We start from the raw sequence: 15,806 nt of genomic DNA on the forward strand, positions 1-15,806 counted from the left end.
AATACGGTACACGCACGGATAATTCGATAATCCATGCTAAACCTCTGCAATGATTAAATTCACCCATTCACTTTGAAACTTGGTATAAAATTGCTTACCCGCGAACCACTGAATCCGCATTCTCCAATACCACGCAAATCGAGGTTTGCCTGTATACAGAGAAGGATGACAAAGTTAAACTCAAGAATTGGGAGCCCTCCATATGAAAAGAAACTACAAAAACTCAATTTACATTTGCAAGAAAGGCATAGAGTAAGAGGAATATGACTGAAGTAAACAAATGAAGTCAAGGATTTAAAAGATTATTATTAGTGCTGAAAGTGTCAACCCAGTTAGACCATGAAACAATGAATTAAAATGAATAGGTTTAGATATAGAAAAGAAGCAGGCAAACACTAGGTTGGAAATACAATTGCAGATCTATGGAGAAGTTACCATGTAACATCATAGAAGTAAATTAACTAGGAGGATTCAAACAATGGTTCGAGGGCTAACAGGCTGCCTTCAGTGTTATTTTTCCTTGTTTATTTCCTTTGGCTTTCTTAATTCTTTACCTTAATCAGATCTCATGAGCGAGGAAAGTGCTTTTCAAAATAGTTCAAATTTCATTAATAAGAGTAAAATTACGACAGCATGGAACTGACATGGGCACTGTTTATTGAACTAGTTGTAAACACTACTACTTCAAACTACTGCTCACCAATAACTAAATTATAATGCAAACTTTGTTTTTGTCATCAGTAACAAATACCCCAAGTCAGTATCCATGCACACCAAAGCTTTATTCTTGGTTCTAGTTCTCTGAGGTCTAACTCGATGCATGAAAGTGGTGAAGACACTTATGAATCTGGTGATGAATACTATTCAATACTGGTACTGTAATTCAATTTAGCTGCAATAGGGCAAACTTAATTTGCTTACTTAAAACAATTACCATTCTTTTATTAAATTCTTCACTTTTAAAAACCCAAATACAATGTAGAATTTTTCAGAAAGCATCATAGGTGATCATTAAACATTATTTTGTCTATCGAAAGCATATGATTTACTTAGGTAAGATTTAACAAAGGCACTATTCCCCCCCCCTCCCTCCCACTCACCACAAGGATGGAAGTTCCAAGAGGAAACAAAATACCAAAGACAGACAAATAGGCACCTTGAGGTGTAGTGGTTTGCACACTCGTCACGCAAGTGAGATGACCTGGGTTCAAATCCTGGGCAGGGTGGGACGATTGGGCCCCGTTCCTTCACTCCATTTGCCCCTGTGCACCCAGCAGTATTTGGGGACCTGGGTATAAAATGATTGGCAAATCATGTTCTGGAGAAAACATGACACAAACAACCTAACTGTTTCCATTATCTGGCACAAAGACTAAATCCCAACATAAAAAATATAAGATGGAAGAACACTGCATACTTTTGGTAGAATGGTAAATTTTTGTTAAGCTATCAAAATTAATTTTCTAATCACAAACAGGTAATCCAAACTAACAATTTCCTTATATGCAGTACAATCTACTATTTCCCCATTTGGCAAATCTACAATCACGTTTTTTAATAATTTTCGTAGCTGGCCCAAAATACGAGAAAGCGTTGGAAACTTGGGAAACCCATCAAGCATTTTTAAAACAAAATTCAATGGTTTGTTTTCATTTTGAGTTGATCCAATTGGCCCTAGCACCTTTGAAAATGAGGTTTTGAGGATGGGACAGGTGAAACAACCCAGATGTGGGATGATCTCTTTACAGACAGATTCTCCTGATAGTTTTCCATCATATAATAGGTTCCAATTGAAACATTTTAGTGAAACTACTCTATACAACATGGGAAAAAGTTTGGTCTAGCCCCATTTTAAAATTGGTTTTGTAGATGAAACAGGTACATTTATGCATTTATGTATTAGCAATGCATTTGTGTGTTGAACAAATCTACAGATGCAACATATCAAGGTTGGTCCCAAACACAGTTAACCAAATCGAGGTAGCACTGCATATTATATATAAACAGCATTTTATGTGTAATAAAGACACACATTAAAAAGACAAAAAGGACCCAGAAATAAAATAAAGAATGGAAAATGGCATTTCATAAATGAGCACTGTAGACCACTTTGGTAAAAAAATAAAGCCCTAAAAGGCACAGAGTAAAAAGGAACATTTTTGAAAGGTACAAATAGATGAGAGAGAAACAAAGAGAATGCAAATAGGGTTCTAAAAATATCAGGCCAAATTAGAACACAAAACAAAGGAACATAACCAAGTAAGTTTTCATTTTGAAAATAAACAAGTAAACACTGATATGTAAATAAGTTTGCAGATCTGTGTAACAAGTCTCTAAGAAACTTAAGAAAACTTGCTAGAAAACTTTCAAGCATCGGTTGATAAATATGCTAGCGAGAGTTAATGTACATAAATATTTGTGACCGTGGACGAGTCAATATAATTGCCAATTCCATATTTATCATCATTTTACATAGAACAATTATTATGTCGTCTAAGAAAATTAAATACATAGAACTGACAAGAAGAAAATTAAACGTAATTGAGTAGACTGAGCCAAAATTAATCCAAATGGTTACATATTACAGATGACTCTCAATCATACAAAGGAATATGTTCAGACATAACTTGTGAAAATGCGACATACAAACTGACCCTAATGAAACAACCCATCGCTTCACAACACTAGGTATACACATGAACTGTCATATACAGTTCAAACATACAATCTCTCTCCCACCCTTTTAACCACTACCACTAGGCCTTATCTATTACAACACCTAACAAGCATTCACACAATGTTTTCTTCCAATCACACTAAGTACATCCTCCCATCTTCCTCCTCCTCCTACCCTTAACTTCCCTTCAACACGCACTTAACGAGTCTGCCACCGTGCATTCATTCAACAGATCCAAACCATCTTGGTATTTGTGTGTGGGCTTCAGTAAAGTTATTACGACACATTGTCTGCATACTTTATTCCCCGACACCATACAAGCTTCTCAAGATTATCTATCCCTACTATTTTTTCCACATCCATACCTACTATCATATTTACAGCACATACATAAGCCATCAATGGCCTACACAAAAAATTTATAATTACAATTAAAAATAAACCTGCAAAGTTCCCAACTACAGCTTCATGAGCCAAAAGACATTAGCACTTGCCAGAAAATGTTTAAACGACAAGAGCCTATAAGCTATCAAGAGGAGTATCCTTAGGGAATCATCTTTCAGGATATGAAAACTAAATTATACAGAATAAAGAAAGTGTGATGCTCAAACTCTAATGAGTATTTGTACAATTAACAATAGTAGTGAGAAACTGACATGCTACATTCTTTAGCCAGACATCTCTATGCATATCTATCAGTGACAACAAGGAGTAACATCCAGATATTTACAATCCAATGCCTAGCTTTTAGTACCTGGTGTGTTTTACAATCTCTAGTTCTGTTGTATTTATGCTTAAAACTGTGAAAAGACAACCTCTGCTTTCTGTATGTGAGGTATTAGCCTATCAAGTTCAGTGTCATTCCAGTTATCCAAGCTTATCTTATTAACCTTTACACAAACCTTTCATCATAAACCTCATACAGTCTACCCCTGCCTTCTATCTCCTGTCGTTGAACTTTATCTATCAAGTTAGACATGGCATCAGTTTACCCCCTATAAAACATGTTGCAGATATATATTTATTGTTTTCAATGACTAGCACATTGCTCACATTTCTTCTGGCCATGTCATTTCCCACCCTGAACTTTCACTCTTGTTCTGTTCTATAAGCCATATAGAACACACGCACACACACTTGTGTAATTTTTCCCTTTTAAACCCTATAAATGGTGCTATTGCTTGTGCAGACAAAACTCCAAGTCTTTTTGGGGTTTTGCACATGTCGAGAGGTAGCTGGGTATACATACAGACAACATTTTAAGTTTTTTTTTACATACTAGCTATTACCTTTTATTTGAATCAAATAAAACTCTCATTAGTCGATTTGAGTTTCAGCGTCATTTATTGAAGATAGGAGGAAACGCTTCATAGCTTGCCCTATGCAGCCTATCATGTAATACTGTAAGTTTCAGTTCATGTGTCATCACAGTTCATTTTTTCTTATCACTCGTACCTGTCCCAAAGCAAATCTACGGACACTTTAATTTCTACTTGTGTTTTACCACGCGAGTTCCTTGCTGGAGCTGCATAATCAACGACTCTGCCAAAGTATGCCATATTATCGCGTATTAAATAGTATAATTCATATTGATGAATTATGTATAGTGAAAACAATGTATCTCATTATACATAATTGTTAGGTAATATCACTCATATCTGGCTACTTATGAAAGTTACTGCCATTCCAAATGCAACAAAAACTACAAATAATATGTTACTGGAAAAATACATTGTATGAATTGAAAAGGGAAATGTTGATCTACCACATGTAATGATGCCAAAAATAATTATGTACATGGAAGGCCTACAGAGATATTAACCACAATACATAGCTACCAATGGCCAGACACTGCCAACTGAGTGATGGCCAACATAAGAGAACACAGGTGAAAATTAAAAAAAAAAAAACATATGCAAGGAAATGATTTGTGTGCAATAGGAGTTGTAATCAAGTGATATGAGGCTAAAGCAGTGGTGGTGGAAGCAACCACATTTACAGCGTGAAGAGAATTGCGACAGTAATAAACGCCCATGTAACAATAACAGACAGGGCTCTACAGCTGATCTCTTCCAGTAAATGCAAGCAGGTAAGCACACTCACTTGCCATATCTGCCCATCATCTTTCTGGCTTTCCTCTCCTCCTTCCCTTAAATTCACTCAAATACCACTTACCAATCTACCATCAACCACTTGTTTAACATGCCCAAACTATCTTGGAATGCTCCCATCAAGCTTGAGACTTACACACACACTTGCATTCTATAATTACACTCATCTATTTGTTCAATCACCCACAACATATCACAAATATATATTTAAATAAATTCATATCAATATAAAATTCTAAGAAATTGTAGTGCCCCCATAAGAAAAATAAACAATTCACTGAACGCAACAACAAAACATTGACTGGCTAAGTCATAAAACCACGATATATATATAAATATATATGCAAGACTCAATATTTTTGACAAAAGATGTTTATAAATTAAAAAAGATTAAAAATGTAGAAAGCAAATTAATTAATTATAGAAGATTCTGCATGGGCTTCATTTCCTGCCATACAACATTCACGAACACTATCCCATAAAAACATAATATTAATTACAAAAATTACCAAATTCCTAAATAAACCCAAGTGATATAACATGAAAAATTCATACTGGCAACAGAGCCTTCTTTGAAAATTACAGAACAACCTCTTATCTGGGACTGTAAGCACTGTTAGCAAACCGGTTTTGTTATTCTTCAGGTTTTCTGAAAGCAAAAACTCTTTAACCAACTGCCATCATGAATATTTACATACCCCCTTATGACACTCTTTGAAGATACTCCTTCCTTTTATCAAGATATTTAAAAGTATTTGCTTTCTGTTAAAAAATTAATAGTTTTACATTATCTTTGGAGTAGAATGGGGCTGGGAGGGGGAGAGAAAAAGGGATGGGAGGGAAATCCTAAATTCTTGCTCCACATTTTAATACACAAAAGGGAAGTATCAACACCCAGGATGCTGTACTTTCAATGCACATAAATTTTTATTTGCGAAACACCCAACGTAAGACTCAATTTGTGCAATAAATTCAGGAATTCCAGTGTGTGCGGGCAACACAAGATTTTTTGGCAGCTTTTTCTATAATTTTTAACATGCTTCAAAGTTGAGACCTCCAGAGACTTCTGGATAACAGAGGATGTAATGCCATACCAATATGTATCATAGAGCAACCACACAAGAGTTAGACACAAGCCTGACCTGGGAGGCGGTGGATGATGCGAGGGCTTGACGGTAACCGTGGGCGGTGGTGGAGGAGGAGGATGGTGTGTTGAGGTGATGTGGTGGTGAACCCCCTGAGGTGTATGAACTACTGTTGTCTGCTGTCCTGGCACACTTACGCTCACCTGAAAACAGAAATGGGACAACTGTAACTACTGCTACGAGAGCCTTAAAGAAACAAAATAAAATCCTCTTTCTGGTTCTCACACAAATTTCTCATCTGTGAAAGGACCAGACTTCAGATATTCTCCTGTGACAAATTATTGTGCGTTACCATCAGCCAATGTACCACATATGACAAGACAAATATAGGACCTACCCTATGAAAGGCAAGTTACCAACACGCTTCGAACCTTCCCTGAGATAAATGAACTCTTCTCACAGAAAAATCCCCAAGATCACTAAGTTGCAATGCCTATACCAACAATTTGAATGACAAGTCATTAGATACGAGGCATATTCAGAAACAAGGTTGAAGCACCAGTAAACATTTAGCATTTAGGAGTCTTAACACTTTCCACTACGGCCTCAGCTCAGCACAATCAAATTTTTCCTTACTAGAAACAAAATCTCTTATAATGTTAAGTTACCCTGCAAATAATTATCGCCAAAAAATGGCTTTGTCAAACCCTGAACTACACATAATAAGTAGTACCAGATACTATAAGTAACAATCACCATCAGCATTAAACCACTTCCCATTTTCATGGGGGGTAACTGTGCCATTAAAGGCAGAAAATTACAGCAAAGAAAATATAATTAGATGATATTTAGTGCCTCCCAATGTTTTACAATATCTTGTGCACACTGCAGCCATCAAGTGAAACTCGGAAAAGCACAATTTAACAAAAATTATACTGCAATATTTCAGAAATTGCAGTCTAATTATAAAGTACCCAAAGTACCACAAAAAACATAACGGCAACAATCCATTACCTCGTAATACACTATCTATTCAGTTATGTTCATTACCACTTCTTATGCACTCCATACATGCATAAACTAGCTATGAAGCAGGGTTCTAGAGCTAGATCTTCCTACCTGTAGACAACTAAGTAAGCACAACATATTTTTAACGCCTTGCATCCTCAAATTCATTATCTTCACCAGCATAACCATCAAATCATTGAGCATGGCCACTGCCCTGTACTACTCTCTCCAAAGCATCAATGTCACAAATGTTCAACCTTCATGTCTTTCCAGATCATTAACGTTCTTTATTCTAAATATGCCAAGACCACACATGCACCTTTGACTGTCTATTTCTGTGACTCGGTCATTTTCACAAGCAGGGTAGAGCAAGTAGAGGAAGGGAAGTGGCTGGTGCACTAAAAGTCCCGAGAGGTAGACAAAGGACTACATTGAAGAATGCAGAAATAAAATCTATGGATATACTAAATCAAACCCACTCCTACACTTCTGAAGTCTAAATCAACACCCTCCTTAACACTACTATCGGTTACAACTTGAATTACTTCAAAAATGGAAAGCTATTCAGAACTAACATAAGCTAAAGGATCACAGCTCAGATATGATTTCCTGGTTATGTAAATAGCAAGCATGCATCATTATTATTATTATTATTATTCAAATCCTTAAAATTCAGTTGAGGCTTCAACAGTAAAACAACTCCCAAGAGCTCCAAGAGTAGTTACATTGTGTGTGCATATACTTCATGCTACAATAGACGCCTAGGGATCTCAAAGTGCTCACAAAAATAGACTTGCTATGTTTTAACCCTTTCTAAGCAGCTGTTTTTCTGATACTGGAGAGGATTAGCTGTATATTAACAAATACAATGAATATTTACAATATTCAAATTACTTATATTTGAACAAATCTACAAGGGCCATGACGAAGATTCGAACCTACGTCCAAGAGCATCCCAGATGCTGCCTTAATTGACTGAGCTACGACATGGTAAAAGAATTGAAACCAAAAGTTCTACTAAACTTACTTGGATCCTGCAGCCTCTCTGAGACACAAACCAGGGTTTTACACAATTCCCCCCCATGCACTCGAGCTATGTCAATAGGCCGTTCTACCTCTTCGCCCTTACTTCATTACACACAGAAAAGTAGTAGTAGTAGAACTTCTGGTTTCAATTCTTTTACCATGTTGTAGCTCAGTCAATTAAGGCAGCGCCTGGGATGCTCTCAGACGTAGGTTCGAATCCTCATCACGGCCCTTGTGGATTTGTTCATTTGATGCATCATGCTATTGTGATTTCTGTGTGTAATGTAGTTAGGGCGAAGAGGTAGAACGGCCTATTGACATAGCTTGAGTGAGTGGGGAAATTGTGTAAAACCCTAGTTTGCGTCTCGGAGAGGCTGCAGGATCCAAGTTCAGTAGAACTTCTGGTTTCAATTCTTTTACCATGTTGTAGCTCAGTCAATTAAGGCAGCGCCTGGGATGCTCTCAGACGTAGGTTCGAATCCTCGTCACGGCCCTTGTGGATTTGTTCATATGATGCATCACGCTATTGTGATTTCTGTGTGCTCTTATATTTGACCTTAGTGCTCATTGCTTGTGAAAAATAATACAAATGTTGATTCCGCACTAATATATAAAAAAAGACTACTTCCAAAATTACTACAAGCAATATATTAAAATACATGAGTGCCCAAATCAAAAAGCCTCATGTGTGTTCCCAACTAAACAAAATGTTAGTAAAAACTATTTAGTTTACTATGCTTAAATTCTTTGTAGGCACACACTTGTATAAATCCATAATTTTTTTGAATTACAGGTATTAATGTAACTTTATTCAATACCTACCTCCCTTCTACTTAAGACATGTATACTAAGGTTCAAGTCATCAGTTGGCAAGGAGGAGAGCAATAGAGATCAAAGTTACTCAAAACCACACCCTACCCATTTACCAAAGCTTTCACACTACAGACTGCAGCATCAAGTACAATCCCAACTCCATAACAGCACCCCACCATTTCATACAACCAGATTTACTCTACTTCCCAAAATCTTGTGGGAAATCTTATGTCAAAACATTCACTCTAAAAATATTTTGATCGAGCCATGTTTTCCTTGCACATCTGGTGCACTGTACACACAAATCTCGGCTGCATCTTACACTCACTCAAGATGTTTCCATATTCTTTGCCTTCTTTCTTTCAAATTCAAATGCAATCTCTTCACTATTATTATCCATTTGTTCAGTATGACCAACATATCTTGATATCTATCGTCTTGCACTCTACTTTCCAAGATAATTTAATGCCTTATTCAATCTATCCTTATAATACCACAAATGCATCTCAGGCTTGTCCATTATACTCTGATTTTTCCTGCTCTTGTTACACCAATATCTAAAATCAGAAATATAAGGGTAAGCACTATTACTCCTTTATGCCGCCCACTTATTGCCATACAGTACTTCCGAACTAGGGCCTTCAGTACAACACTTTTCTTTAACTTGGTCTACTCTCAACTTTTGCACAAATTCCTCTTTAGTCAATTACAGAGCTTAAGTATTTAAACGGCTTAACCCACAAAACTACTTTTTATCCACACGGATAATTCCTTCCTTGACACCAATAAATCTTTCTACTAACAAACACATGGCACACACTTCAATTCTGCACCCATTTCTCATATTCATTGAAATATTTCAAGCATTCTGAAATTGTACTGTAATCCAAAAATAAACAGCAAATAGTAAAAAGCCAAATGTCAATCAAAAAATGCACATTTGCTTCATACCCATTAACAGTGAAACCTCTTCAATACTTAAAAAACTAACCCAAAGTGTCGTTAAAATTTTAGGATCACATGCAAGCCATTCTTGCAAATTTATGCAATAAATATATTTCAGATTAAAAACCTTAAACTATATAAAATACTATATTATTAATTTACTCTACTCAAGTGAAAATAGATGAACTAAACATAGCAGTATTTTGTTGCAGCCAAGTGCTTCATAAACTTAGCGAACCAAAGAGATGCTTACACAATCACTGGTATTTTTAGACCCCCCTCCCCCATGTGAATATTTCCACCACACCTCATGCTTTTTAAGAAGTGTTCAGAGTGCACAGAGGAAAGAACCTGATCAGAATAGGCTTTAATCTATGTTGTTATCATACTCTCCCACAATACATGCATACCATGTCCAGTAATTCACAGCCATACTCACACTAATATATGCAATGCTAATTAATGTTTTTCTACAACCTGTACCATCTATCCACCTACTTAATGTTACTTTTGCTCCTATTATAATGTCTCGATGAGTACAGTTTCTGATAGTTACATACCCCCCAAAAGAAATATAGCACATTGGAGTTATCATAGGTTCAGAATTGAAGGGTAAAATAGCCTACAAAGCAGTGACACTCCAAAAAAGGGGCTAATTACATTATGTCAAAATGTGTCATGAATTTAAAGAAACAAGTTGCCCTGTACATTTTCTCATTAAAATCCCCTTCCAGTGCAAAAAAAAAAAAAAAGTATTACCTGATTAGAAATTTAAAGTAGATAATACCAAACACATGACAAAGATAAGAGAAACTGAAACGTATAGATAACTACAAATGTGACTTTTGACATAACTAAAGTTGAATACCAAAAGGGGGGAGAAAAGGAAATGTTACTCCACAGCATTCCAGGACCAAATGATATCTACTCGTGTTAAATACTTATAGCAAAGAGAAGTTTGGCATCGTTTATCTCAATCTGATACAACCAGAAAATTGGGAAGACAAAAAGGATTGAATATTCAGGAGCAAGACTAAATTTAGCTTCAATTAACACTGGCATAAAAAAAAAATAATCTCAGTATAATGTAAAAAAAAAAAAAACACTTGCAATATTTGAATGATCTCATTACTGAGCCAAATACTTGTGATCCAAAACTAAACCATTTCTTTACCAGTCAAAGAGGGAAAAATTAAAATACAGTGCACACCATAAGCTACAGAAAAATTTGACAAGTTAAATATTCTCAAACAAATGTTTCCCTCTACAGATACTGACAGCAGCACAACCCCCCCATTTCTAACATGACGTAATTTGGAATCAAACCACTAAAACACGCCTGATAAATGTAACACTTCTACTGTGGTTCCTAATATTAGTAGATTGGTAACACTACAGTGCAAAGATTGCATTAATCATAAATACACATTTTAAATTTTTCTGCATGCTCAAGGTTTCAACTGATTTGCAAGCAGAATTCTATTGTCTATATAGTTGCTTCCCTTTTTGTGGAGAAATCACGTCACTGAAGTGAGTGGATTGACATTTCTGATAAATAAATAAAAAATTAAAAAAAATCAGCTCATGCTGAATAATTAAGTACTGTATTACTGTTCCATGTATATTGGAAACTCCATCATAATTGAATGCTTTATAATTCTTTGAATACTAAATGTGAGAAAAATATTACAAACTTACCTAATCTCACACAGCAAATAAAGCAATGACAAAACAAAAGGAAAATAATTAAATAAAAAATATATATGCATATATATACATATATATAAATATATGTATATACAATAACACATAATACATAAAAAAAAAGACTAGGTGGAGACAACGAGACAAAACATCTGCGTGCAAACCTTCACCTGCTCATTCCCTTGCACCTCAATTTTGTAGCCGGGCGGAAGAAAGGTGTTGAAGCCGACAATGAGCTCTGGATGACCACGGAAGAGCTGGGACACGCGAGCGATGACTCCAGGGGTATCAATGGACTGTGACTTGAACTCTTTCATAATATCCAGGAAATCATTGTAGACTTGTGGCTGCTTCCCGAACCTCAGCTTTACCTAGGGAAAATAAAGTGAATCATTACAATGACATTCATTAGATATGTTTAAGAGTGAGGAGGAAATGGAGTAGGGAAGGTGAGGGAGGTAAAATAAGGAAAAAGGAGGGGGGAGGGCCAGGAGGGGATGGAGGGGGGGGGGGGGGAGAGGAGCCACCCAAAAATTTCAGGCCAGGTTCGATAAAGAATTTGAACGTAAAAATATATAAATGTTGTGATGCAACAGGTACAATATGGCTACTAAGCAGGGTATAGAGCTAGACCTCGCTCACCAGTACATGCTATTAGGCAAGCACAAGAGCGATGATCTATATAGTATATTGTTATACTAGACATACTATATATAGGTATACTATACCAATATACAGTAAGTACACTACTGACAATTGGACAGATTAAGGAGATTCTTTTTACATAAAGACAATTTTTTTGTAAATGATTTTGTAAACAAAAATAAAAATTAAATTTTAGGGATGATTTCAAATTTGAAAGTAGTAATATATCAATCTATACAGGTAAGCAAACTTCCCCATACATTTACCTATACCTCAAGGGGCTAAAGAAAGAGAGAGAGAGAGATACAGTAGTGCAATAACTACAACATGATCTGCAATTAAATAGAAAAGTTAAATAATTATATTGTACCTGATCTAAGTAGGAGAGTGCATCTTCAACTTTTAACCTCTGGAACTGGCCCGAGCCTTGAGTCGCCCCAGCTGCTGCTGCTGCTGCTGCCGCTACTGCCGCCGTCTGGTGCACCACACTTGCACTGCCCACCCCCGAGACCTACAGAATTCAAAGTATAAATACAATACAAGTTTGCCTGAGAGTAACTGATGACAGGGCAAATATATTAACCCACAATATATAAAATATTATATGTATGTAGGTCTGTAAGGTGAATATACATGCATATTATACATGCCTGAGTGCACATAAGTGCATGCAAATACACTTGCATGTGCTTACCCATCAGTGTATACAATCTCCTGAGCCTTGCTTCCTAGCCACCTGCTGTTTCTGTTTTATGTATCATGACATTCTAGCACTCTTGAAGCTGCGGAATGAGATGGCACCCACAATTTATTACTCCAGTGCCTCCACTTGCTTACCACCTGTATTACAAGCAAGTTCTTTCCTAAATTTCTCCAATTCATTTGTTTCTAACTTCCATTTGAAAAAAAAAAAGAGATTGACTTCATTTTCTATTCCCTTGAGAAATTTCTAAAGCGAGATCATGTCTCCTCAGGTCATTCTGCTCTCTAAAGTTATCAGAATGAGTTAACCTATTTCGTTTCCAGCAACAGTCTTTTGTTGCATCCTCTAGATTTCTCACTTTTCTTCTCGTGCTTCACAAATGTGAGAATGGCATGCTTACATTTTTAATTACACATGTGAATGGGGGTAGGAAGGTTTACCTTTTGGACCCACCTCTTTACTTTTAAATATCTGCTGCAACATACTGGTACTGAATTCTCAATTTCCTAAAGCCTGAATATGAACTAATGAAACAGAGGACTGAGTTCGTTGCTAACGGGTCATTCCATGCCAAATCATCACAGATCTCAACTCGACAATCTCAGATTTACGTGAAATTGGGCAGGATGTTAGAGTGCGTGAAGTAACATGCATGTGCAAAATTTTTAGCCCTCAGTGATGCCTGATATTGGACACAACAGGGTTGCCAATGCGATAAATTAAATTTTTGCTTACAAGTTCAAAGAAATATAACCATAACTTTGCTTTTAATTGAGATAGAACCTTCATGTTGGGTTTATTTTAAAAATAAGGAAACATCTTCTTAATTTAAAATAGTTTTACATTAAGTAATGAACTTTTTCATTTCAAGATCCCATGATGTGACTGACCTTTGATCTTGAATACATAAAGCGAACCTTTAATTGTTTTGGAAAAAATATGTTATGCAGTTTTAATGTATTATCACCTTGCAACAAGTTTCACTCAAGAGTGCTTTTGGAATTTGAGTTATTCACCTTGTTGTGCTTGCGGGGGTTGAGCTCTGCTCTTTCGGCCCACTTCTCAACTGTCAATCAATCAACTGTTACTTTATTTTCCTTCCTCCCCCCCACGCACACGCCATTTCCCCCCTAGGAAGCAGCCCATAACAGTTATCTAACTCCCAGGTACCTACTTACTGATAGGTAACAGGGTCATCAGGGAGAAAGAAACTCTGCATATTTTGTTTCTGCCATCACCAGGGATCGAACCCGGACCCTAGGATTATGAGTCCAGAGCACTGTCCACTAAGCTATCAGCTATGTATGTATGTGTTCAAAACTCTTCATAAAGTTTCACTTGACATCCTTGCTTCTCAGTCTTGCTAAGAGCTTCTGTGGTGTGGGCAAGTGATGCAAGGGACCGATACATTATACCTGCACAGATGAATTTGTAAGTAGTGAGAACTTGATAAGAAGTGTGTGGCAATGGATAAGTACAGACAACCTATTCGATATTAAGGGGCACAGCCGCAACAGAGAACAATTAAGGAAGGTGCTACAATGGAGGATGATAAAAAATTCCAAATGTGAATAATGACCAAATGATGTATAACAACTGGAGGAAAAATTATAAGGGGTTCTGTTAGTGATAAAGGGCCAAGCACATCAGTTGATAAAGAAAATGAACTTTCCATGTATCAACAGGAAATAATGAAGCGTGAATAGGTCTACCAGGAACCAGTGCCAGAACCTGGGCCCTCTCACACAGGCATTGGGAACAGTGACATTTATTTTTGCAATTCCACCAGGTAAGGCAACCAGAAAGTTAGTGTGTCAAAACAAACCCACTGTCAAAATTTATCCCCAGCTATGTAAATAAATGATCAAATTCTCTCACAACTAGCACAAGCTCATTTGCCCCATTCATTTGGGACAAATGATTCACTTTCTCCATTCATTTGGAGGGATGATGGGTGAACCTCGAAGAGCCCAAAGTTCAACAAAAGGGGGTTCAGGGAACTGAACCCATTTTTGGGGTTCAATTCCCTGGCACCTTCCTTTGCCCTTGGCTCTGGATTGGGGGCTTTATGACCAGTGTTTACCAAGCCATCCAAGACTGTAGTTCTCTTCTCCTTTATGAGCTCACAGTACAGTTTGGGAGTTTGCGGCCGCATGGCGTATGCTGCAGAGGGATCGGATTCTTCATGGCTCTGTACTCCTACTCTATTTGGACTGTTTCCCCATGGTTCACTACCTCCACCAGGGAATGTTCACTTTGGTCACTATCTCTTCCGAGGTGGACACTTCATGTAGCTCTTCTGGGTTTTTGAGGTCACTCTCTCCATTCATATCCTAGGAAATGTCCATGTCATCACAGACAGTGTCCCAGTTCCTTCCCATTTTCTGAAAAGGAACTACATATTCAAGATGCTCAATGCCTTCCCCTTCCTGTGACTTTGTAAGAAATTTGTGTGCCCAGACAATTACTGATTGTGAGCCCCTCACTATGGATACCTTTTGGCTGGACTAGACAAGGTGGGGGTTCCTGTACCCCTTCCTCCCCGATCCAGCTATTGCACCAGGTCCTGGCCAGGTTGGAGTCCAACGGGGAAAGGGTGATTCTTCTGGCTCCTTTGTGGCTGCTTCAGCTTTTGTTTCAGGGGCTGCTTGCTTTGTACCCAAACCCTGGCATTCTTTTGTCTATCAGAAGATTGGCCCAGTGATGTACTTCGCTGGTATGACTTTCTAATCCGCTCTTTGTGTATCTCCATCTTTATGACTAGCAGTTGCTTCTTTGATGGTGTCCCATCTGTGTTCCTCTTCTCGGTAATACTATGAGGTTTTGTGGCACTCATTTTGCCATTTCCATTCCCTTCATTGTTGTTATTCAGTTTGAGTATGTAGTGCTCATATTGTGTTGCCTTGTATTGTGTGGCACTGGCAGAGCCCCTGCAACTTGCATTCAAGGTTGATACTGCACTGGCTCCATTTTGCCATCTGACTCGCTCATTGTTACCTTCAGCCTGCTCATATGTCGCCTGAGCCTACTTGGTCTCCTGTCTGTGTTCTTGAGTTTCTTTATTCCTCTCGGTTTAAAGTGTCCCCTTC

General features: G+C 37.3%; 1 protein-coding gene across 27 annotated transcripts in view; it reads right to left on the minus strand.

The window, feature by feature from the left end:
- Sin3A (SIN3 transcription regulator family member A) overlaps positions 1-15,806 on the minus strand; it is a 107,528-nt gene that overhangs the window by 40,850 nt on the left and 50,872 nt on the right. For 7 of the 27 annotated variants that reach the window (XM_069316010.1, XM_045752020.2, XM_069316013.1 and 4 more), the window contains 5 exons: positions 12,385-12,525; positions 11,534-11,740; positions 5,931-6,076; positions 1,157-1,288; positions 99-149 (listed from right to left, as the gene is read on the minus strand). In XM_069316010.1, the coding sequence (XP_069172111.1) occupies positions 99-149; positions 1,157-1,288; positions 5,931-6,076; positions 11,534-11,740; positions 12,385-12,525 (677 nt within the window). The remainder of the gene's footprint in view (positions 1-98; positions 150-1,156; positions 1,289-5,930; positions 6,077-11,533; positions 11,741-12,384; positions 12,526-15,806) is intronic. The other 20 variants (XM_069316015.1, XM_069316022.1, XM_069316021.1 and 17 more) reach the window with 9 other exon arrangements.

This window comes from Procambarus clarkii, chromosome 82 (assembly GCF_040958095.1).
Source record: "Procambarus clarkii isolate CNS0578487 chromosome 82, FALCON_Pclarkii_2.0, whole genome shotgun sequence".
Taxonomy (NCBI): Eukaryota; Metazoa; Arthropoda; class Malacostraca; order Decapoda; family Cambaridae; genus Procambarus; species Procambarus clarkii.